Source organism: Thermobia domestica, chromosome 7 (assembly GCF_964235325.1).
Source record: "Thermobia domestica chromosome 7, izTheDome1.hap1.1, whole genome shotgun sequence".
In the NCBI taxonomy this organism is placed as follows: Eukaryota; Metazoa; Arthropoda; class Insecta; order Zygentoma; family Lepismatidae; genus Thermobia; species Thermobia domestica.
The window spans coordinates 106,309,335-106,333,734 of NC_137460.1; the positions used below are offsets into that span (position 1 = coordinate 106,309,335).

The window sequence follows — 24,400 nt, forward strand, 5'->3', positions numbered from 1 at the left end:
TTAGGAACACCCAGTACTAAAAATATAATGTTAAGGCTGTTGAATATGGGAGCCACCTAGAATTTTAGGTAAACAAAATATTTTATGTAAACAAGGCTCATTATGTGTCGTTGTGTTGGAAGAACGTAATTTTCAAACTTATGTAAATGGTTTCTTAACTTTATTAGTGGCACACTTCTGTAAATAATTCAAAATTCAGTTTTTTCAAAACTAGAAGTCCATAAGCTACACAAAAAAATATGGATTTCCGGCAGACTCTGCTATGATCTTTTAAGGATGTCATAACCTGAACGAATAATTACAAAAAGTAAAGCAGCACGAGAGAAGTTACTTAGGAAGACCCAAGAGATGGTTGCAATTATATGAAAAGATTTATATTTATATATATACAAGGTCAGTAATTATCTTTTATCTATAAATAATACCTATTATAACATCCATTAGCATGTATATTTGTATGTATGTGTTACCGAGATAAAAGCCAAGAACAGGTCGCGAGCTTATCTGTATTTGTTAACACATTTGTATTTAAGATAACACTATTCAAATCATAATAGACACATATATTCCCGTATTATACTTACTTGATAATTTGCTGCAAGTCCGGAGTACATTTCCTGTAATGGAGAAGCTTCTTCGGTTGCATAACCACCAGACATTTTCTTGACTTCGGTATACACTGTATTGAACATCGGCTGTTGTTCAGAATGCTCCTGCAGCAACGCGTGTACATTTTGTAGAGTTGGCTCCACACTTTCCAAGTTAACACTATCTAATTGCGAAATATTGACACCGAAGTTACTAATCCAATTATTAAAGTTGATAATCTTAGCTTGAAGTTCTTCCCTGGAAATAAGAAAACAAAAAGCCTAAATAACATGAGGGAAAAAAAAGAGAGAGAGAATTCGAGAAAAAAAGAGAAGTTCGAGAAAGGACGGATTTTAAATATCAGTGTTTGAACTGGAGGCAATATCTTGTCCTAAACTTATCTGGGCATATTAATGACTAAATGTAAAAAGAGGCGTATGTTTCTTTCAATCTTACAAATGCATACTGTAATCCAGTGCCAGCATCTCATTTACACTGAGAATATGCTTCGATGGTTAAAAAGAGCTGGTAAGCAGATTCGTGTATGCAGTTTCCTTTAAGTACAATCAATCCAACGTTAACTCAGACTTCGCATAATAAAAACAAAAAAGAAAAATTGGAATTTTGAAATTACATTCTTTTCCTCAAGTATGTAATTCATTAATTTATTTTGACATTTTAAATATTTAGAGTTGTCAAAACATAACACAAGCTGCATACTGAATTATTCACAAACATATAAAGAAATTCAAATTGTATACTTCCCTTAATGGAAGTTATTGTTTTTGAACGATTTTGAACTAGATCAAAATATCTACGAAATGTAAACTTACCGTGCCAATATAGCATCTGAAACAGCGTTGATTTTCTGCCTTAGAGTTTCAGCTAATTTTGCAACCTTTGCCTTAACGTCTGTCACTTTTCCTTTCACTGCGGTGGCGCCTTCTAATGCTACTCCCTGAGCAATGTTGTCAGATAGCTGAGTAATGGACATCAGTTGAGCTTGTTTCTCCAATACTTCCTTATTAAGCTCCTATAAATTACAATCGACATTAAAATTGTACGACAAAATCATATATATGTTAATAATTACCCTAATAATTACTAAGGTTATGAAGATGTTGTAAGCGACATCCTTAACTACAACTTCGACCGAACGTAAATGGTAATACGTTAATAATTTCAACTTCATAGATATTAATTCAATATTAAGCGATAACACAGCAATGTCCAAATCGGGAAGTTTAACAAGATTTTCGAAATTCATTAAATGAAATAGAATAAAAACATGATTCCTAATCAAAACTTACTATAGAAGTTTCTCTTATATCCATTTAATATGGGAGTGCCTCTTCGTAGACAAGTAAATGCTTTTTGTGTGTATGATGCAAGGTTCTATTTCCGGTGATGGTTGTGGGTGCGAAGAGGGAGAGTATTTGATTCGGATCTCGCTTTAAGGAGTAATCATTCTTCCGTCTTATGTAGCTTTTGTGACGAAAAGGGATGAAAGGGAATAGTTAAGAGAACTACATGAAAACTGGTAGGTGTTATGAGCATTCAACAGAAACACACAGAACACCCTAAAATAAACAATTCACCTAAAATAGATCAATCATGTCAAGAGGAAATTATATAACTGAAGCTCCCAGATTAACAACCTAGGTTGGGTGCCCCATTAACTCATAAGTAGCATGCTTGCTTTCGGTGCTTGTGTACACAGCTCCGAACATTTATGGGTATAACCCCCTGGACAAAAATTCCGAGTAATAGTTTTGATCATATTTAAGAGGATAGCTTCCATAGCTTTGATGCTGTATAAGTAACTGAAATGGAAATTGAAATGGAGAAAAATTGCAAACTGAAAAATAAATAAATGGGATACGGACAAAATCTCGCCGTCCAAAACCTCGCCACCCAAAATCTCGCCGGGCCAAAACCTCGCCACCCAAAACATCGCGTGGCCAAAACCTAGCCGCCAAAACCTCGTGAGTCCTGAGATCAAGCCAACGCTCAAGAATTATCCAAACTTCAACACTCCCTTACCAGGAGCATTTTGCAACATACCTTCTTATGGTACAAGAAGAAGATTTGTACCAAAACGTAAAGGTTCTATGCTTAGTAGTTGTTTAGATCTGGAGAACGGCAAAATTCATTCAAGACCTTCCATTCCATTCCTCCTTAGGGCATGCATTTCGCAAAATATTGTCTTATCTGGAGCTTGTGCCCTTGTGGAGCAAGAAGATTTATACAAAATGTCAAGTTTCAAAACCTAATAAGTTTTGTAAAACTGGCGATAGAACATTCTACATTTAAGAAATCGTCGTGAAGAGGTTTTATCCTGACGACATTTCTTCCCAGGCGACCTTACGTCTCGCTTAATTTAGACCAGGCGAGATTCTGTGTCGCGAGATCATTACAACGAGGCGAGATTTTGGGTATGGCGAGATTTTGGGGCGCGAGGTTTTGGCCCCGCGAGATTCTGGGCCTTGAGATTTTGGGAGGCGAGGTTTTGGTCCGCGAGGTTTTGTACCCAAACCAAATAAATAAATAAAACCTTAGAACTGAATAACGTTTTTAAAAAAATACTGTAAGTCAGTTTTCGCAAAACTTGATATTATTGCTGAAAACTACGAGGGACGTACTATATGATTTACACTTTCTTTTCTCGTTCCAGGTGCACTGGACCACTTAAGTTGGCAAGGCATTCACAGGCACCCAGGACCGTCATCTACCAATTCGGAGTGTTACTGGCAACGAGGACAATAACAGCGCTCTGTGCAACCCACTTATTGAACCCTTGTGACAACATGGAAAGTGATTATGGAGGACAGCAATGGACGTTGTGGTTCCTATGGAGAGAGGGCGTGGCAGCAGCTGAAACACATAGGCGATTTGTTTGAATGTGTGGAGAATATGCACCGTCGCGGAAAAATGTACAACTGGGTAGAAGGTTGGAAAGTGGGTAGCACCTTGACCAAAAAGAGGAGAATTTCTGGAAGGAAAGTGACAGTGACACCAGCAACCATCGCCGTAGTAGAGAGGACCATTCAAAAGAACAAATGCATCACATTATCTGAAATGGAGGCTGCTACAGGCCTAACCAGAAACACCCTGCAGCGCATCGTGCACAACCACTTATAGTTGAGGAAGGTCAATACAAGATGAGTTTTAAAACTTTTCTCTGCAGAGAAAAACAATATCGTGTGGACGTGTGCAGAAAACTTTTGCAACGTCACAATCATGAATCCGAAGATTCCATACCTAGGCTTGTGACTGGTGATGAGACTGGCAATCAATGCAGTGGAAACATCATGACAGTCCACCGCCATAGAAATTTCGAAACCACCTTTAGCTGAGAAACGTATGGTACGATATTCTGGGACACGAAAGGCATTATCCTGATCGACTGGCTGGAAAGTGGAGCCACGATTAACAGTGCAGCGTATGTGGAGATCCTGAGACGCTTACGTCGTGCCATTCAAAGGAAGCAGCCAGCAAAATGGGCGAAGGGAGTGCTTTTGCAATATGATAATGTACGTCCTCACACCAGCCGGGAAACCACTGCTACCATTGATCAACTAGGATTTACAGTGTTGCTACACCCTCCCTATTCTCAGGACTTGGCTCCCAGCGATTAACACCTGTTCCGGGCAATGAAAAAACTTCTTCGTGTTGCTGTCAGTTTGTAAATGCTCATGAATTTGAACAAGCTGTCCAAACATGGGTGCTTGGGACTCCAAACAATTGGTTCCAGGCAGGTTTTCTGAAGCTGACACACAGCTCGAAAAAGTGCATAAAGATAAAGGGAGATTATATTGAGAAGGTGGACACAGTTGCTGTGTAACCTGGATAAATATGTCTGAAAATAAAAGTGTAAATCATTATAATCTACGCCCCTCATTAGATATACATGTAAAACATATTTTCTGCAAAAATCCTTTTAGCCATAAGTATATTCTTTTTCATATATGATGCGTTCGCATTATGTAGTTTGTGATATTTTGCACGAACCCTGGAAGTGCTTGAGTTTATATACAGATTGAATATGAAAGAGATTATCTCTAAATTTGTCTTGATGCGTTATCATTATTTATAATGTTTATACATTATTATTATTATATCAATTATTGCATAACCTTATAATCTGACATTTGGATTCTTACCCGTTGTACATTATATAAATACATATTTCATCCCTATTTACCACGTTCACTTACAAAAATTATTGCAGAAACTCTGTAAATTATATTTCAGCATATACTTAAAGGGCAATAACAGTCACTGCATTCAAAGATAGATTTATTGCTGCAATGAGTACCTAATAACAATTGTTACATATAAAAAGGTATTTGTTTCCCTTTCGTACTTCCACACTATACACAACAGTTTATTATTATTGTTATTGACTTGTTTATTTCTTCCTTATGTTCCTAAAAAAAGCTATACGATTATTTTTCTAAATTTACTTCTATCAACATTAACGAGATACTCTACTCTATGTGAATTGAGATGAACAGAAGATATTTTTACTAACCTTAAGTATTGCCAATTCTTTCTCTAGCTTCTCTACCTGTGGCGTTGAAATAACAAGTGGAGCTTCAATAATTTTCTCTTTTTGCTCGATCCATGCCGTGAACTTATCGGCAACGTCATTGAACTCAACCCAAGATGCAACTAATTTTTCCATTCTGGTTGTCCACTCAAGAGCTACATCATGAATTGCTGTCCATCTACAATGAATAGCATCGACTTCGTCTGGAGCATTTGTGTGGCAAGTAATCTGTTGACTCCTGGCAGCTGTATTTTGAAGTTTGGCCAGATTTTCTTCGCATTCCTTTTCAAATACCTGAAATATATATATATATATAAAACAAACATCTTAGTTTCAAATACATATAATCCATGTATACATATATACAAAATACATAATACTCTAATTCCAATGAAAGAAGTATGTTAAATAGATGTACTTACATAGATACCTTACTAATGTCTTTTAAAAAAATCCAAACTGAAGTTTCTTTTATAACCTATAGCTATGCCTTGTAAGGTGCATCCAAATAGTACATCGTTTATAAAATATAATTTTTGGTAAGTCTGGACATGGGTTTGATTGCAAAAATGAAAATGAAATGTAATGAAATCTTTGAGTTTTACGTCCCACGATTATGCTGGTTAGGTTAAAGGAGACGGTGATGATGAGAAATGAATGAAGTGGTGGAATGAAGAAAGTGGGAGGAAACGGGAGAACCCCGAGAAAACCCAAGCACACGGTGATTGTCCACCACAAAGCTCACTTGGCGGGAACTGGGATCGAGCCCGGGACCCCAAGCACCAGAGGTGAACGCTCTACCACTGAGCCACCGCGGCCCAAATTGCAAAAATGAATATGCAACTAAATATTTCATAAATGTATTTTAAAATGTTAGTATTCTCTATACTCGTTCCTGAAGAAAAATTTCAACTTTTGAAGCAGTTCTTATGAGTGCATTATGTTACATCAGTGGGTCGGTCAATATATGTTTCCCTCAGCACATTTGTAAACTAAACATACATGTATAGTGGGTCCTTTCTCACCTTTCCACATAATCCTCATTGAGATTCAGGCATTTATCTCATCGTTGCACCGATTTCTCCAAACCATTTGCAAAAAAAAAAATCAGTATTTAACATTCTCCTTTCATTCCGCTTCACTTCTTCATCACCAGTTGGCAGGAGGCCAGGACGCTTATGTCAAACCTGAACACTTCTTCAGGGAAACGCAATTCGTAATAAGCGACCTGGTCTCTTCTTTTTCACGGTAGCATCCACCCCCATTCAGAACGCAAAGACAGAAATTGAAGAATTAGGGAGAAAAGGCTGCCCCACTCTTCATACAGCCTTGCAGTGTTACTTCCACCTTTTTATGGTGTTAAAGTCTGCAAACTGAACGTTTGCGGTGAACGTTTTGAAACAGATGAAGCGAAGCGGAATGTGAGGAGAGCCCTGATTGTTTGCAAAAGGTTGTTTGGACAAACTGGTGCAACGGTGAGACAAATACCTGAATCCCAATGGGGATTATGTGGAAAGGTGAGGAAGGACCCACCAACATACGTATGTATAGTTTAACAAATGTATCTTAAAAATTTTATTTTTTACAGCTTCGGGAAACATATTGAACGATCTACGTACAAAAGTGTACACAAGTTATCAAAAATTCCGGCATAATGAGTTCTAAGGTCTTTTAATCTAGATACTAAGGGAGGGTGAGTTTCTTTCTTTTTTCTTCTTTTTTTTAACTCTGACGGTCTAGTAACAAGCCCTGCCCCACTTCCAGCATTATCAGTAACTAGTAGAAAATGAAAATCTTTTGCCGTAAATAAATTTGATTTGATTTAAGTATGAGTTTGGCGTCCCTTCCAGCAGCAAAGTTATATGAGACGTAGACCTACAGCTTAACGCGGGATCCAAACCACATGAGCTCCCACCAGGAATCAAACTCAGGTTTCCCAAGCCAAAGGGACGTACACTAACTGCCTAGCCACGGAGTTCACTTGCAATAAACAAATCATTGCGAGATTGAAATGAAAAAAATATACACACTGCTCACCCTAGCAGCTTCTAGTTGTTGAGTTGCTTCTTCAAGTGTTAATGGTTTCGGAAGACCCATAGCTACTTTGACTTCCGCTTGTTCTACCCAAGGTTTCAACTGCTGGAGCTGAGTTTGATATTCTTGCCAATTTGTCAAATCCTGTTGAACTGAAGAGCACTGCATTTCAACCGCACGGTATAATGCTGTTACTGAATCCCGGATAGCTATAACCTCTGTTTTCAGTTGTTGAGCTTCCACGTTTTCTGCATCTTCTAAACAAAGACAAACAGATACAATATTGTTATTATAAAATATTAAGTAGAATAATTACTTCGAAGGCCAAACAAACACATAACACATATTTCTACCATCATTAATTCTGAACGCTAATTAAAGATAATTAAGGCTTATATTTTATTTCTAATGTTTAATAATTTCCCCTTTCACAGGGAAAAAAATGAATCCGTAAATCAGCTATTATAAATTTAGAACATCTGTTCTTCTCCACGCTTCTCTTATATGATGTGTCATATGACTTTTCAGTTTTTTAAAAGCTCATCAACCAAAATTCAAAATGGAAGACTACATACCAGCAATGAACATATCTATTTTTACAAAGCATACATAAATGTAACATACATAATCATTAGAGCGATCATAAACGGAAGACAAAATGACGCGCTGGCGTGGCAGATTCGTTTTGTCTTCACCTGAGCTGGATACCGCGTGTGCGCCGCGTCGACAAACACAGGGTGCTTTTAGCTTATTATTGGCGCTGTTAATTTAACGTAAGTATACTATATGCCAAGATACTATATACTATACACTAGATACTATATACTATCAATGCGACAGATATACTTTAGATAAGCATAAAAATAACTGTTACAAATAGTATTTGTTATGTTAAGAATCCGACGAAGCGGAGGCAAACTTACAGCACAGAGAATGGTACAGAAAATTAATTATATATATACACAATTAATATGTCTGATCTTCCCCGAAAAAATGTCTGATCTTCCAAGAAATTGAAGCTGGCGGCGCTATTGAGCTATATCCGTCGGCCTGTCTATTTATCTACATTCATTTTATAGAATAAACGACCAACTAAAACGATAAAATGTTTTATTACATACATTCAGTGTTACACAATTAGGTTATATATCCGTCCTTATGTCTCTATTCCAACAGGAGGTGGTAGAAATTTATCATTTTATGTTTTAATGTCGATTCTCATAGAGCAAACATGGCAAAAGATAGCAAGAGACGGTCTTCTGATATGAATTCAGTGTCTCAGTTGTGATCAGAATTAAGTATTGTTTTCAAACAATTCGTAAATTTCAAGTATGAGAAATTACTTTGATAAGCTTAAAGTTATTCATGCCCACAGTAACTTACGGTATGACAGGATGATTGGAATTGTGAGCTAGAGTTTCAAGGCTTTCTAGTGAGTTTTCTTGAGGTGTGCCTTTAAAATGATTTTCGAAGCACGAGTACAATGATCTTGTAAATCAATACTTAATTTAACTGGTAAGAAGCAATTGTCCAACATTTTATTTATTTTATTTTATTTTATTTATTTATTTATTTTTTTTTTTTTTTTTTAATATTTGTATAAAACAAAGAATATGTATTACCTTTTACAAGTTCTCTGGCTTCCTTATCTAGAGATTCAAGAATAGAAAGTTTGGCTTGTATCTGTGCCTGGAGAGTTTGAATCTTCTTCACCCGTTCTTCAGGAGTCATATCCAAATTTTGAACTTGTTCCAGCATTGATGGAGCATGCTGTGTCCATGTCTTTATCTCCTGCAGGTGAGAATGGAATGTTGTCCAGCGAGCGTTAAACTGCTCCAAATAGATAACTCGTTCCTGGACAGTTTCCAGTACGACTTGTAATCTCTTCTCTATTTCAGTAACCTGTTTAAAGAAATTGAAATGCAGGCATTTAAAATATTATTATTGAATATTCACTAATATCACTATACTAAGCAAAACTATATAAAAACACAGTAGCATCGCAGGCAGGAAACCTAAACTGATCTTTTATTAGAAATCAAACTTCAATACCAGATTTCTACTTATTAGACATGATAATCAGTATCCATAAGATAATAAGTGGCTTGAAGATTTTAATTTCTAAGAAAAGAAAATAACATTAATGAAAAGTTGTGTATTCGATTAAATATAGAAGGGCGGGATAAAAAAAAAATAATGACAACGTTATTATAATTCGTGCCTAGATTTATGCACAGAACACCTATTACATTCCTTCATTGTAATCGTCTCCTATCTTTATCATCTTCTGCCACACGTGTGGAAGGCGCATACATTGTTAGTGTGTCAATCTTTGTCGATGTCCCACAGGGGCCACCATGTGACACGGAAAATGGCTTCCTTTCTGTCTTAGTGCTTCCCGCAAAGTGATTCCCTTATTTTGGCGAAAAGGTCGTCACGAAGTCTCTGAGAACATTGTTGTGCATTGCGCCCACATGCCACTTTAATCTTGATCCACGCATGTTGTTTATCTTTCCAAAACATACTGTTATAGCCCCGGTGGCACAACTTTCTTTGCCTTTCTGCGATGAGCTTTTGTAAGTCAAAACTTTTCTGCAGGAATTCCAAAATAAAAAATCAAGATGATACTATCATATATTTATTACAGCGTTACATGGCAATCATTCTGCACATGCGCGGCAGATTTTCTGCGATTACATCGCTGATCGCGGTATGTTCTGCTATGGGCGTTATAGCGTTTCCACTTTCCTCCTCTACTTTATGGGACTGCTGCTTTTGATTAAATAACACAAAGTCGTTACTACTCGTCTTACATTCATTTATCAACCACTTAATTCTTGTCGTGCTGAGACACAGCCCTCTGATGTGAGAACGTGTTGCCACTACTTTTTATACAACCTATATACATAGGCATTTCGGGATAAAAAATATCAGACAAATTTTCAAAAACAATAATTCTTCTACTTATCAATTTTAAGCTAGTTCTGTTTGCTCATTTCAAAGATTCTCCGCTTTTCCCTAAAATTTCTCTCTCTCTTTTCCATACAAATTGCTTCTCTCAAAGAGCTGAAGGAGGTGGTGGTGATTTGAATGATTTACATATTGGGAGCAGTAAATACACATTTTCTATAATATCTTCCAAGCGCGAGCATTCTCTAATATATATATATTTTTTTGTGTGTGTGAAGGAACAATATATTTCCCTACTTGCTTACATTTGGTTAAATTCCAGGACATCGCAAATTCTACTCGACCTAGCGACTTATCTAAATTATTAGTTTCTGTAATTACCTACACGACAAAGTAAACAGGGGAGAGTATATAAATTAAATGTATGTAGTTCGGGCAAATTGTGAGTACAGAAGTACGAATTGCAGAAGTATATACTTTGAATGTAAAGAAATTAGTCCAGGAAGTTACCGACTTTATCTTAACCCCCCTCCCCCCCCCACACACACAAACATATATATACATACAAAATGACGAAACAGAAGTTTAATAAGAAAAATTCGAAACAAATTATTTGTAACAATTAGTTGGCTTAAAAGATAAGTCTCTCTCTTAGGTATACAAACCTCCTTTTGCAGCAAAGGTTTCCTTTCGGGTCCTGTCATTGTACACAACGTTGCACAAAGATCACGTAATTTCCTTAGCATTTCTTCTGTGGCTTCCCGCAGGGCAACACTCATTTCTTGTTTCGCCTTCAAATCAGCAGTCACATGCCTTGGATCCCTACCTGGAGCTATCTTTTTCAATTCTTGGTCAGCTTGCTCTAACAATTTTATGATTTCGTCCTTTTGTTCTCTATACTGTGACCAAACTTTGTGTGTACCTGCAAAAAATCATAGTTTACAGTTAATGTGTGAAGTGACATGAAGAAAAAATAGTTATCAAATTCATTATTTACATATTAAAAAATAGAACATAATATAAAGAAAACTATGGCGGCGAGTATCCGTCAATTTTCAATTTGTAATTTGATTATACTTTATTGCTACTTCTGGAACAACATTTTTAGAAAACACAAGTAAATAAAGTATAGAGTAGAAAAAACGTAAAGCTGAAAACATTTACACTCGATAAATACAAAACACCATCCAGTTGTTTAACGATTTACATATAATATTTTCTACAATATTTACAGGATTATAATGAAACAAAATATAACTTAGAAATGCGAATATCTTTCTTAGCCAGTTAAAGAAGACTTTCTCAATATTAAAATAAATAAATAAATCTCGACCATTAAACCATCACATAATTTAGAGATTTCTCGTTCCTTTTAATTAAACAATATAAACAGCATATAGTATGTATATGAATATACATCGACTGTTCATTGAACTACGGTAGCCCCTTCCAAATGGTGGGTTTGATCTTACTGCCACATGAGTTTCATGATGACGCAGCGCGCCCTCCAGTAGTACATAGCTACAGATTTAAGTAGACAGTAGTCAGAATTCGCGCGGATATATAAACGCCAAAAATGAACAGTATTTGACAGACTTCAGATCATAGGGTCCTGATGGACTGCTGAGTCAAACGGATGCACTATTGGAGTAATCGAGAGTAGCTGTACTGAGTGTATCGAGATTCTATCACAGGGGCACTGATGAAGCGTAGTCAAAATACAGAGGACAATAGAATGTTGATTATCGAGATGAGCTTCGGTAGCATTCAGCGAGTGGTACGGACTCAGAAGTGTAGCATCTTCCAGGGTCTCCAAACCTCTGGACCTTAACTCTATTGAGCACCAGTGGGAAACATGGAACATTCAGTATCTCGAGACATTCTCCATCTTGGCACTGAAGGCCGCATTACATACATCTTGGTTGGCTATAACAGCAGACGAGTACCGAAATCTTATGACATCTCTGTCACATCAGGTCGTTGCTGTATAGAAGGCGAAAACAGGATCTACAAGTGATCATAGTTGAACGATAAGTTGGTCTAAATTACATATAACATAAATTCTCAATATAAATCTACCATATATTCGAGCAACGCTCTTCTGACTTAATATAAGCCATTAGGATAAACTCTCAACGACTTTTAACCAGATTAATTATAAGTAAATTATGATGAAATTTTATCTTGCAACCTTTAGCAATGTCTTTCGAAAATGATGACTTGCCGTTATGTTTTGATTTAAAATAATTGTCTTCTAAACTTAATATAATCGATAGCTTACAATATCTACAAAATATACTCACACAAGACGCTCTTAAGAATTAAGCATAATCTCAAAATACACTTTTTTATTGTATAAACATTCACTGGAGCTTCCTCGTGGCTATATGGTTCGTGTACGCGGCTTTGGCGCGCGGGAGACCCGGGTTCGATTCCCGGCGAGAGTTCATGTGGTTTGGATCTCACGTAAAGATGTAGATCCACTTCTCACATAGCCTCGCTGCTGAACTCAAATCTAACCAACTAAAGTATCCTCAACTTTCCGAAATCTAATGATAGCAATGTGTTTATGTATAGATGGAACAGTTTGATTTACAGATATGGGCAATATGAGTTTTTAAAATTTCTAAAGAACGACAACTTCATATTTGCAGAAAACAATTGTATGTAACTGACACAGCTATACATATTAAATAGTGAACTCACTTCATAAACACAGAGTGCAAGAATAACGCAAGAAAATGAGTATATGCTGAGTTTATCCATGGTGAATCAACATGCACTACATACAGAACTCTCTCAAGACTGGTGAGGAGGGACGAGTTTAATTAGTGTACGATATCATGTAGTTCGGATTCCATGTTAAACTGCAGACCCAAGTCTCGTGTAGGATTTCGTTAGCGAAAGGGGACATTAAGCTACAAACAATACCGCCTGTTATCATTTTGCCAATTTATTTATCAGAAGCCTAGAGTTTATCGCCGTTCACGAATAGTTCACTTTAAAAGGATTATTGAGACTCGTTACTAAAGTATTCACTTCTGGAGAGCAAATTCGCAACATCTAATCCCAGTTGTGCCATTGAGCTGTCTAATGAACAACTGTTACGTGCAAAAGTTTTCTTAGGGTATTCCCGTTTCCTCCCACTCTACAATTTTATCAATTATATCACGTTATTCTCGCCTCCTTTAGGCCCTAAGACATCAATGCAAAACTTTAAACTTATTATTTCACTTGATTCCAACTTATAAGCCAAATATAATTTCCAAATACGAGAACTGATGAAAAGTTTCTGCAGTCATATGAAAAGGACGTGAAATTCTGAAAATGGCTTTATAGTTTCTCAAAGTATTCATTTCAACCGTTCAAACCAATTTTACAAGCAGTTTTTCCACTCTGAGATTGCTATCTTGGATACAGTTGTTCGGAACGCGTCAACAGCTGCTTCAGGCGACGCAAATCGATCACCATGCCTCTTATTTTTCATGTGTAAGAACAAAAAATAAATAAATAAATAATAATAATAATAATAATAATAATAATAATAATAATAATAATAATAATAATAATAATAATTTGATGATAAATCAGGTGAGAACGAACAATGAGTCATCAATTCGACATTTTTACTGGACAAAAAATTAACAGTTTGGTGTGCTGAAAAGGAACTGGCGTTGTCGTGATAAAGAATGATGCGAATTTTGGGTTTGTTTGACGCAATTCATTGAAGATCTCTAATAAACAAACTTTTGTATACCACTCACCATTACAGTCCTTCGATGTTCTAAAGCTATGGTTTCATATGTATGGCCAGTATAGCCGAAGAAACATGTAATCATTTGCTTGGCAGCACTCCTCGAACAAATATTTCTTGTTGGTTTCGGCAAACTTTGAAACATCCAAACAATATATTGTTGTTTAGTTTCGGATTCGTATGAATAGATCCAAGGTTCGTCCTCTATAACGATGTAGGACTCAACATTTGCTTTTTTTTTAAATTAATTAATTAATTAATTAATACATCGATTGACATTTCTTTACACCAATCGACACAAGCCTGGTTTTAAGCTTCGGTCAAGAGTTGTGTGGGATCTGACGGATTTAAAGTTTCCGTATGCAGACCATGCAAAATCGTATGTATTGCTTCCATGTCAACGTTCAATGATGCCTGAAACTCTCAATATGTCACATGCCAACTCCCTCAATCATTTCACGCACAGTAGCAATATTACTGGCAATAACAGACGTGAATGGACGACCTTCAGGAAATTCATCGCTGAGAAATGTACGACCAGGCTTGGATTCGGAATATCAATTATATACAGTCCTGTTGGATGGTGCTTCATTCCCAAAGCCAAATGAAGTCGCTTAATGGGTTGTTTGAGTTTTAAACTACTTTTGAAATCATTAGAAAAAAAAAGTTTAGAATGCTTCAAGAGCGTTGCCAGAACGAACTTAGAAAGAATTCATTTTTCTTGTTAACTTCTACAGGCTTTATACCAATTGTTCTATGTACTTTATTATTATACTCATTAAACAATTTTTGTAATATATCTATCAATTTATAATTTTCTTGAATGCTAAATTTTTTCCAGATGTTCTGTTTAAGAGTTCTGTTAAAACGTTCTACGATATGTTGTTTTACGAAGATGTGCTCAAAATGAAGGGCTCAGAATTCAAAAATAAGCAAAATATCATCTCTCTATGACTTACAGTTCCCGAGATATGGCTCCTTAAATCTTCCAAAATCAGAACTCTTTTGACCAATATCTGGCATATGGTAAGAGTAACACGAAACTTCTTTTTTCATCACTTCTTTCAGATAGTTTTTGATGCTGTATCGAATGGAGGGCTCAAAATTGAAATTTTCGCAAATAACAGAGATATACACACACACACACACACACACACAGAGAGAGAGAGAGAGAAAGAACTCAGTAACGAACTTTTTAAGTTCATTGAATAGTGTTCACGAAAAAATTATATTTCTCATTTCTCATACAAAACTACTTTTTCAACTGCTGTAAAATACACACGAATAGACTTAAACAATCAAAGATAATTTAAACATAGCAACGTCTACTTTTCTCAAATTTATAACACCGAAACACTAGCGCCATTGTTAGTAGTAGTTTGCAGAAATGTTATCAGTATCCCTCGTACCCGGAAATAATGTTGAAAGCAGACGTTATAATATAATTCAATTTAGTTTAATCGTAATGCAAAGCTACCACATGCCAAACAGCCTGTGAGCCACCAAAGCATAACTATTCCAATGTAGAAAGCTTACCTTTAAGTTTTTTCAGTTTCTCCACAGTTTGTGCGTAAGCTTCGTTCCACCCAGTTTCCAAGCTCTGAACCTCTTTCTTCACGAATTCTGGGGCATGAGCATCACGAATTAAGTCCTTGCCTCTCTGAAGCATACTCATGATATTCGTTCGTTGTTCATCTAAGGACTGTACAGCTGATTCTTGTTGTTTAATCATAACATTGACAGCATCAAGACTATCAGGATGTACTGTTGTAGAAGAACTATCTTTCACTTTGGTTAGCAGCGTGCATACCTACAACAGAACAAACATAAAGTATCACAAAATATAAACATTTTCCGTTTAAAGAAATTCTTAGTGTTTCAAATCACTCTCTTGATTATTTCATAATATACTACGTACCTAGTAACACTGAAAGGCTTTTTGAATTAGAATCAGGGGATTAATAGAACGCATAATCATGAAATTCATCACTCTAACAACAACCAATAACATTTATTTTCCGAATTAGTAAAAGTAACAAGATCTAAGATCACAGCAATCTTTTCCAAAATGATAGCTGAAAAAATGAAATGAAATCTTTGAGTTTTACGTCCCACGGTTATGCCGGTTAGGCTAAAGGAGACGGTGATGATGAGTAATGAATGATATGGTGGAATGAAGAAAGTGGGAGGAAACGGGACAACACCGAGGAAACCCACGCACACGGTGTTTGTCCACCACAAAGTTCACCTGGCGGGAGCTGGGATCGAACCCGGGACCCCAAGCACCAGAGGTGAACGATCTACTACTGAGCCACCGCAGCTCCCAAATGATAGCTGAAGTAACATCACGTGCCACGTGATCACTTCTAGGCAATGTCTCATGTTAATTACCTAATGCTCTAGGTACTTTAGATAATAAAAAAGTAACATTAAGACCACTAAATACAGGAAGCTATTTCTATTGTGACGTTTACTTTATGATGAACAAACTATTTATGCTAGTAATATTATTACTCATTGATTACCAAGTTTTACTAATTTATTACTGTTTTATTTTCAATTAGTTATTATATTTCAAAATTATAAATATACAACCATCCAATTTGTACCTAAGTTTGATTTTCGGTGGAACAACATGTTTGATTCCCACATTAAGTTGTAGATCCACGTATCATATAGCCTCGGTGCAAGATGATTATGTCAAACACAAACGAAAAACAAGCAACGTAGCAAATTTAAAATTATTGATGAAAGGATCTGCAGAGACCGAACGGATTGAAATATTTAGCACTTCGTATTAGCCTACAAATTTAGATGAAGTTAGAAAAATTATGAAATGCTGAGTTCGCTAGACCCATATCCCTCTCGGTAGAGGGTTTGCAAAACATCAAACTATATTAAAAATATTGCCTCATTTACAATATATTAAATACTGAGAGCGATATCTAGAAGTAACAAGTTCTCAGGGATGAAGAACAAAACATTTACAATTCAATATATTGAAGAAACGTTGTTCCTGATATATTTGGATCACATATATGACAATCACTTTGAATGGAAAAACAACAAGGAATAGTTTTAAAGGGTAAGTATCGGATACTGTTAAGAATTAAATAATTATACTAATGGTAGGAATATCAAAGAATATCAACGTATAATAAACTCCTTACATACCTCTCTGACTTCCTTTCGATATGTATAGCACTTGGAATACACATCAGTTTTAATCATGGTCATTTCAATTGTTGGAATGAGATTTTTGTAGCGAGATATGAGTTCTTCTAATTTCTTTTGTTCCTTAAAACTTTCTTCGTCTGATCGATGAGAAACTAACGAATCCAGGACCTGTACGAGCCACTTCATGTCTTCTCTCTTTGCGTCAACATCACGACAGATAGCCTAGAAAATACGCAATTATTCACATTATGTGTCTGGAAAATATTGATAACAAAAACTCTTTTATTTTTAACAAGTAACACACAACTGAAGTATCACATAATGGTTCACAAAACGATGAAACATTTTCAGAATAATAGCTTTATTAATCACCAGCTTGGACATGCTAAACGCAAACTAAACTAAGTGCAAGTGCATATGGGAATAGAACGCTACTAGCTTAAAGTCTTTGCATGTGTGAAGTGCAAAATGAACATTATAGTGCAGGAAAAGCACTATAGCAAAAATTTTCTATCTTAAAAAAAAAATCGCTATGATTTTTTTTATTTTATTTATTTATTTTTTTTTTTTTTTTTTTTAATATTTAATACACCTTCAGTGTTTCAATAGTTCAATAGAATTAGTAGTTATGAACGAACTGAGATTATATAGGCAAATTTTTAGAATTGAGATTTTCAAGAACTAAATTACGAACAAATCTTAAACCAATTTCAAACCATTGCATACAGTTTTTGAGTTTATAATTGGTTTCCAAAAAATGTGAATAATGTTTTCCTAATCAGTATATGATGCAAAATTTGAAAATACGAACAAGAGTACTTTCGTTGAAGCGGGAATCCAAATTCGTCGTTTTATCGAAAGTACCGTCAATAGCTCACACAAAACTGATTTGAGCATTTACAGCAGAGCATGAAATTAAAGTTTGTTAGTTCTTTCATGAGCAGTTACTTTCGTACGCCAAGTTATCATGGGTAGACTATGTCCTTGCTGGATGGGTGACCCATCTAGTGTACTTTATACAAAAGAGTGCCCACATTTGGAAAATGCGAAAACGAGACACTCGACAAACTGGCATAATTGGACAATTCTCTTAGATATAGTCATCGTTATGTCTTTATTCATCTCAGTGAGGAAGAAGTAAGCTTCGATTAGCTACCCACGAAAGGTTATCAAATAACAAAATATAGAATTTACTACGAAGCCATTTGTTCGAAAAATATGAAACTATTTTACAAAATTTCACAATCTTTTCAAACGAAGACTTATTTATGAGTTTAAGAACACGTAAAAAAAAATATACTACATATCTACAAGACTTTTAAGGAACGGAATATTTTGACTCCCGTTTGCATTTTCTCGAGCAACCGGAAGCCTCTCTGAAAAAGGAGCAATCCCGTTAAAAATGGAATGTCGAGTCATCATATTATACAATTATTATTATTATACAGTATTAAATTATCAGCCCTTAATTATAATTTACACACTAACACTACTGAAGCATCTCTTTTAGTAGATACAAGTTATAGTAGTATTTTAATGGAAATTCTTTTTTTTATTATTTTATTTTTATTTATTATTTTTTTATGTGCGTTATTGTGTCTACACGTAAAAGCAGCAAAAGTGTATTTTATCAATAGCTACTTTTCATTTAAAATTTCTACTTGAACATATATTTAATGTAGTTTATTATAATTCACTTTCTATCAGTGTTTTTCTGTACATATTATTAACAAAACCCTTTGTAACAAATAAAATAACTATAAAAATGATATTAAATTAAACTAGTCGGATATCTCAGATTTTTCTTAACTTACCACACGAAAAAAGATTAGAACTTATACATATCTTTTCCTAAAAATTAACTTTTATTTAAACCATTTTTGAAAGGGTAAATTAAAATATTTAACAGAACTTTTAAGATGTACTTTTACGACTAATTATGCTTTATAATAAAAGTAAGTAGATCTTAGTAAATATATTTTCTTCTTTCCCACAGACATAAATAAAACAAATAAGTTTGCTAAGAATGGATTCTGAAAGGAAAAATATCAGATTCTTTTAAAGCATTGCAAGCCTTGTACGTGCCCAGTTAATTTTTTAAGAGCCCAGTATCTAGATTATTTCAGAAGCACGCTTTTCATTTTTTTTTCTTTCTTTGGACTCACTAGTAGTTGTATAGACGTATTTTCGTGCTAGTTCTGCAGATTTCTATTAAGGACATTTTGTATACAGGCGAAAAACTGCAAAGGAAAAGAAAGAACTACATTCATGTTTCACATGGGCTTTGTGATGACGTGGAAACTGGATCGTAGTAAACTACACAATATTCACTTAATGAAAAGTTCGACTAAGCATCGAAGATGAATCTAAGAGGCCACCAATCCAGAAATATACCGGACGATACAGTAGCTGAAATATAAGTCCTGCAACTGTAGTTGCAAATACGCTAGGATCTGTGGATGGCAAGCAAATAAGTCTTATGAGCGCAGCGAGATTGTGAAAAGAAATATTGGGAGCAAGAATATCTAGCTCTCGCAATAAGTTAATACACCTCTAACTATCGTTATCATTTCAGAAGAACTTCGACGCAGAAATATGTGAATAATTAACACATGAAAATAAACACATTAACTGATTCAATTTTTAGAATCTTTACAGAAAATTTGCCGAAGAGAAAAGCTGTCCTCCATAATCAGAAATATGAGCAAAAAGTAGACTTCAGTAGTCCTTAAGCTCATTGGCCTTTGGATTGTTATCAAGAGGTTCAACTATTTGTGCGAAATAATAAAACAACCAAGAAAATAATGAATCAACGAATCACATAGTTTTGATAACAATACAAAATTTTCCCAAACGATGGACCACTATAATGAGTAAGTATGAAGACGACATTAAAGCTTAGGAAAATTTTGTTAAATAAATTAATCTATTAAAAGAAAATTAACAGCGTTATATTATATGCATTACAAAGATATGTTCAGTACTGATATTTAAGACAATCTACTTACTTTTCCTGTTAATAGTCTTTTTTATATTCTGAGGGTAACTGACAAATTATTAATACACACAAACATTTTTAGTTTGTTTGTTAAGTAATACCTCATTGAATACACTTATTAAATAATACTGAAAGTATTTACTGACAATATAATCTAAAATTGAGAAGAACTGATTGATTCAGTATCCAAATTTTATCTGAAAAGCACACGCAACAGTTTGCACATTTAAGCTTCATTCAGGTATCACATCAAAGCTGACTGAACAGGAAGCCATATAGTACCAGCTCAGCAATGCGGAACTACATACACATGTATATAAATATATAAATATAAAGCACGGATGTTCATAAGGCAAGAGGAAAATTACCATCAAAGCATGAAGCTGATAATTTCCATGGTGGCATGGAAAAGAAAAGTACAGCAAGGTTACAAAAAAAAGCTGTCCTCTTAAATAGCTACAGTCTATTTTACGACTTAAAGATTCACAGACTAAAATATCGTAAAATGTGATTACCTGGAATGCTGCTTTTTCCTTCTCAAATTCTTCCAATGTGTTCACTTCTTTCATAATATTTTTCAGGCTTCCATCAACTGAGTCCATCCACTGAACCATTTCAGTAAACCTGAAAGTATTTATGCATTAAATAATAATAATAATAATAATAATAAGAAGAAGAAGAAGAAGAAGAAGAAAAAGATAAAAAGAAAAACAAAAAGAAGAGGAAGAAGAAATGAAATCTTTCAGTTTTACACCCCACGGCTATGTTCTGTAGATTAAAAGGAGATAGAATATAACTGAAAGTGAATGCTTACAAAAGGAACTAATGGAATGAGGATATGGAATGAAACAGAACCTCGATAAAACCAAAGGACACGATGTTACCATATCCTCTAAAAAGTCGCATATCCTAGGATCGAACCTGGGCCATTCGCACCAGGGGGTAACTGCACTACAGTTAACCCAATGTGGCTCCGAAGATTATTACTATTAGCAATAATAATAAAATAGATTTGTCCTCTAAAGCAGGCATGTGCAAGTTGCAAGAGTGGGTGGACCAATCAAAGACAAAGTATAACATTTTCACAAAAACTGAGTAGCCATATTCAATTCAGAAACTCGTTCATCGTACACTATCTTTACGGAAACACAAACACTGTTACAACTGTAACGAAAATATTTACTTACTAAAGGCAAGCAGAAAATATTTACAATTTTACTAAGCAACTTGACCCTTCGTGTTTTATGCTCCGTGGTATACTGTATGTTCCAACGCAGAGCATATTTTCAAGGTGAGCGTCAGTTATCCAGAGGGAGAAAAAAATGAATTCAGTTAAGAAATTACGTAAGATATACATTTTCAATAACGGATCAGGTGGGCCAGATAAAAGAGTTCAGTGAGCCGAAACCGGCCCTGAGGCTGGCTGTTGCACATGGCTGCTCTAAAACAATGTAAAATAACAGAAGTATTTGTGCACTAGCTTAACACCATGATGACACACACACATAAAAATAAATAAATAAAACTAAAAAAAAAAAAAAAAAAAAAAAAAAAGATCTATATGGAAATTGCTCTAGAATATAGCCGTTATCTAAAAATACTGTTTTTATGTACTTCTTCTCTTTCTTACATGATCTATATTCAATAAATTCTGAAGGAGTGAACCAAGTTGAGTATGGTTTTCAGTATGTTATTGAAAATAATGCTGTCTGTACGTTAAAAGAAAACACTAAAATTATACTGATGAAAGGAGGAAACAACAAATTTTCCTTTTACACACCAGAATCCTCTATAGGTGAAAATTCTCTATAGGCATGGTTTCGTGTGTTACGAAAATTAGTCAATTTCTACCGAATATATTGAAAAGAGAACATGTATAGGGAGATATGCATTTTTCTGGCGACTGTACACTTCATTAGATCATATACAAAAGGAAAAGCTAACTAAGAAACAACTAAAATATGTGGGAAAAATAGAACAAATTGATTTAGAAATACTTATTCCCTTAATGTGAGCTAATGCTCTCTGGAACAACTTAACTCTATTTTTAACCTTTCAAATCTTCTATGCCTGTCAATATAATATCTGAAAACTTTGGACTACTCAATTCTCATTTATAAAGCGAACAAATACAATTTTATCAATTAGATGTTAATAGTGTAGGTAATTTAGATTATTGATGATTTCCATTGGGTATTTTCACTTTTATTGTTCATTTGTTTGTTTATCTTGTTGTAACTTGCATATGGATTTAAATTAGTTATATTACAACACTTGAGAATTGCCACTGGCTGTTGAATGACTTTTATACAAATGGAAGTTCAGTGCACTAATGCAAGATATCTTTTTTTTTTTTTCTTTCTTGATAAACTCTTGCACCCTATTTCAATTAAAGATGCTCTACACTGCCTTATTTTATGGGATAACTAACGGAATTATGCTGTCCTTAAATGCATATGGATAAAATTATTTTCACAAGAAAAGAGTCTACTCAAGTTTCACATAGCTCATCTACGATAACTATGTTTACAGCAACACGGAGGCTGTTTTCTCCACATTCACGTAAGATATATAACAAAAGAAAGATTTGTAAATTTATTTCAGTCATTTTCCTCCTTTATTTTAACAGTTCCCAGAAAATTTCCTTCTTGCCTATTGCTGATGAAATGTATACCTAGGTAGTAATAGTACACAAAAATTGAAATTTGGGATAAAAGCCAAACTACGGGCATTTCCAAATAAATGCGTAATATATTTACATACCATATCATTATTATGTAACTTTGATATGGAATTTACAAACTGCTAACATACAATGTTCGAATTATGTATAGGTTTTAACTTGTCGAATTTGCTGTTATTCTTAGTTTAATTGTGTTCAGTTTTCCTTCGTTAAACTGAATACCTACAAGTAGTTGTACAAACCAGCACAGCTAATATGGCATTACACTTTTAAAAATCAAAATATAAAGTATGATTTTCTTGAAGAGTAAATATAAAAGAAAACACGTCCAAAGGAATCAACGACTTTAAAATATTGATCATAACTGAAAAAAAAAAATCTTGATACTCCTAAGTTACAACCATGTCTCACCCACTGCAATATGCTCAAACTGTTCAAACTTCAATTTGTCATAGTTTTCTTTGAAATTAAATAAACAATAAGCAGATGCGTTGTTACAAAAAAAAAAAAAAAAAAAAAACAAACAAACAAACTCTGCTTTAAGAAAATATAACACTGATCTTTGTCTTTTCGTCTTTCTTTCTTAAAAAAGAAAACAAAAAATATGAATAAATTAAGTACAAAAGTTTTAGCAGATTGAATAAAAAAATCCTACATTATTTATCCACCTCCAAATCATGAAAACATGTAACACATGGAATATTAGTCACTGTAAGATGAATTTACTTTACATCAAGAATAAATACTGCATAATTTTTTATTAACTATCTTCTGTATTCTTTTAGAATTTGCGCCACTCTTTATAAAAAGTGCGTTTAAAGAAACTTTATGCCACACCGATTCTATTTTTTACGCTTTACCATATACCGTCATCAATAAACCTCCTTAAATGGAAAGTATGGTGTGTGCTATTGCTTGACAAAATAAATCACTATTGTTTCTTCTACTATGTTGATGTTCAGTATATGTGATTGTTTCACATAAACATCTGTATAAGTATAGTATTTGGAAAATGTATGTAGGGTTTCGCGAATTTGGAGAGTTTGGAACTACTGAAATGGAACACTTTCACACAAAATATTTTTCGGCCAACACAAAGTCGATAAATCCACTAACCTTTCGGATTACAAGATGAGCTATTACTTTCCAGCTTCAACTAATGATTACAAAATTTATCTGTAAATTTAATTATTTATTCGGCCCTGACAAGGACTGCAACGCTACAGGGAAAATTTGAATTCCCAACATAATTAAAGTTTTAGAAACTTCTTAAAAACCTTGGGGGAGGTATGGAAAATTTACCTATTACCCTTCTCCTCCCACTACATGGTAGTAAAACAAACATTTTCTTCGAAATCCGGTGTTGCCAAGAAATTCAAGCTAGCTGACAATTTTCGACCAGAGGGGTGAGTGCGTATTCCTCTCTGTCACTTGAGAAAGGTTTTGGCGAAAAAGAAAAAAAAAAAAAAAAAGTAGCGTGGAAACTCCGAATGGTTTGTGTTGTTTTGTTATTTGACACTTTGAGTGCAAAAATCTTCCTTCTTCCTTTGGAGAGGAACAAAATTCAAACTGGACGGCAGCTCTCGGCAAAAATAGGGGGCGAGCAAAAGCTGATCTTTTCAGTCATATGAATATGGAATGGAATGTCTCAAATGTTTTGGCGAAGAAAAAAGTAGTCTGGAAACTCCGAGTGCTTGATGTTGC

The 24,400-nt window shown here is 34.6% G+C and overlaps 1 protein-coding gene across 1 annotated transcript in view; it reads right to left on the reverse strand.

Annotated features, from left to right (window-relative positions):
* Positions 1–24,400, reverse strand: part of LOC145690299 (muscle-specific protein 300 kDa-like) — a 633,032-nt gene that overhangs the window by 380,760 nt on the left and 227,872 nt on the right. The window contains exons 23-31 of the mRNA XM_081765072.1: positions 20,529–20,637; positions 17,013–17,237; positions 15,375–15,648; positions 10,750–11,006; positions 8,797–9,076; positions 7,178–7,431; positions 5,123–5,434; positions 1,422–1,621; positions 585–846 (exon numbers count right to left, since the gene is read on the reverse strand). Coding sequence (XP_081621198.1) covers positions 585–846; positions 1,422–1,621; positions 5,123–5,434; positions 7,178–7,431; positions 8,797–9,076; positions 10,750–11,006; positions 15,375–15,648; positions 17,013–17,237; positions 20,529–20,637 — 2,173 coding nt within the window. The remainder of the gene's footprint in view (positions 1–584; positions 847–1,421; positions 1,622–5,122; positions 5,435–7,177; positions 7,432–8,796; positions 9,077–10,749; positions 11,007–15,374; positions 15,649–17,012; positions 17,238–20,528; positions 20,638–24,400) is intronic.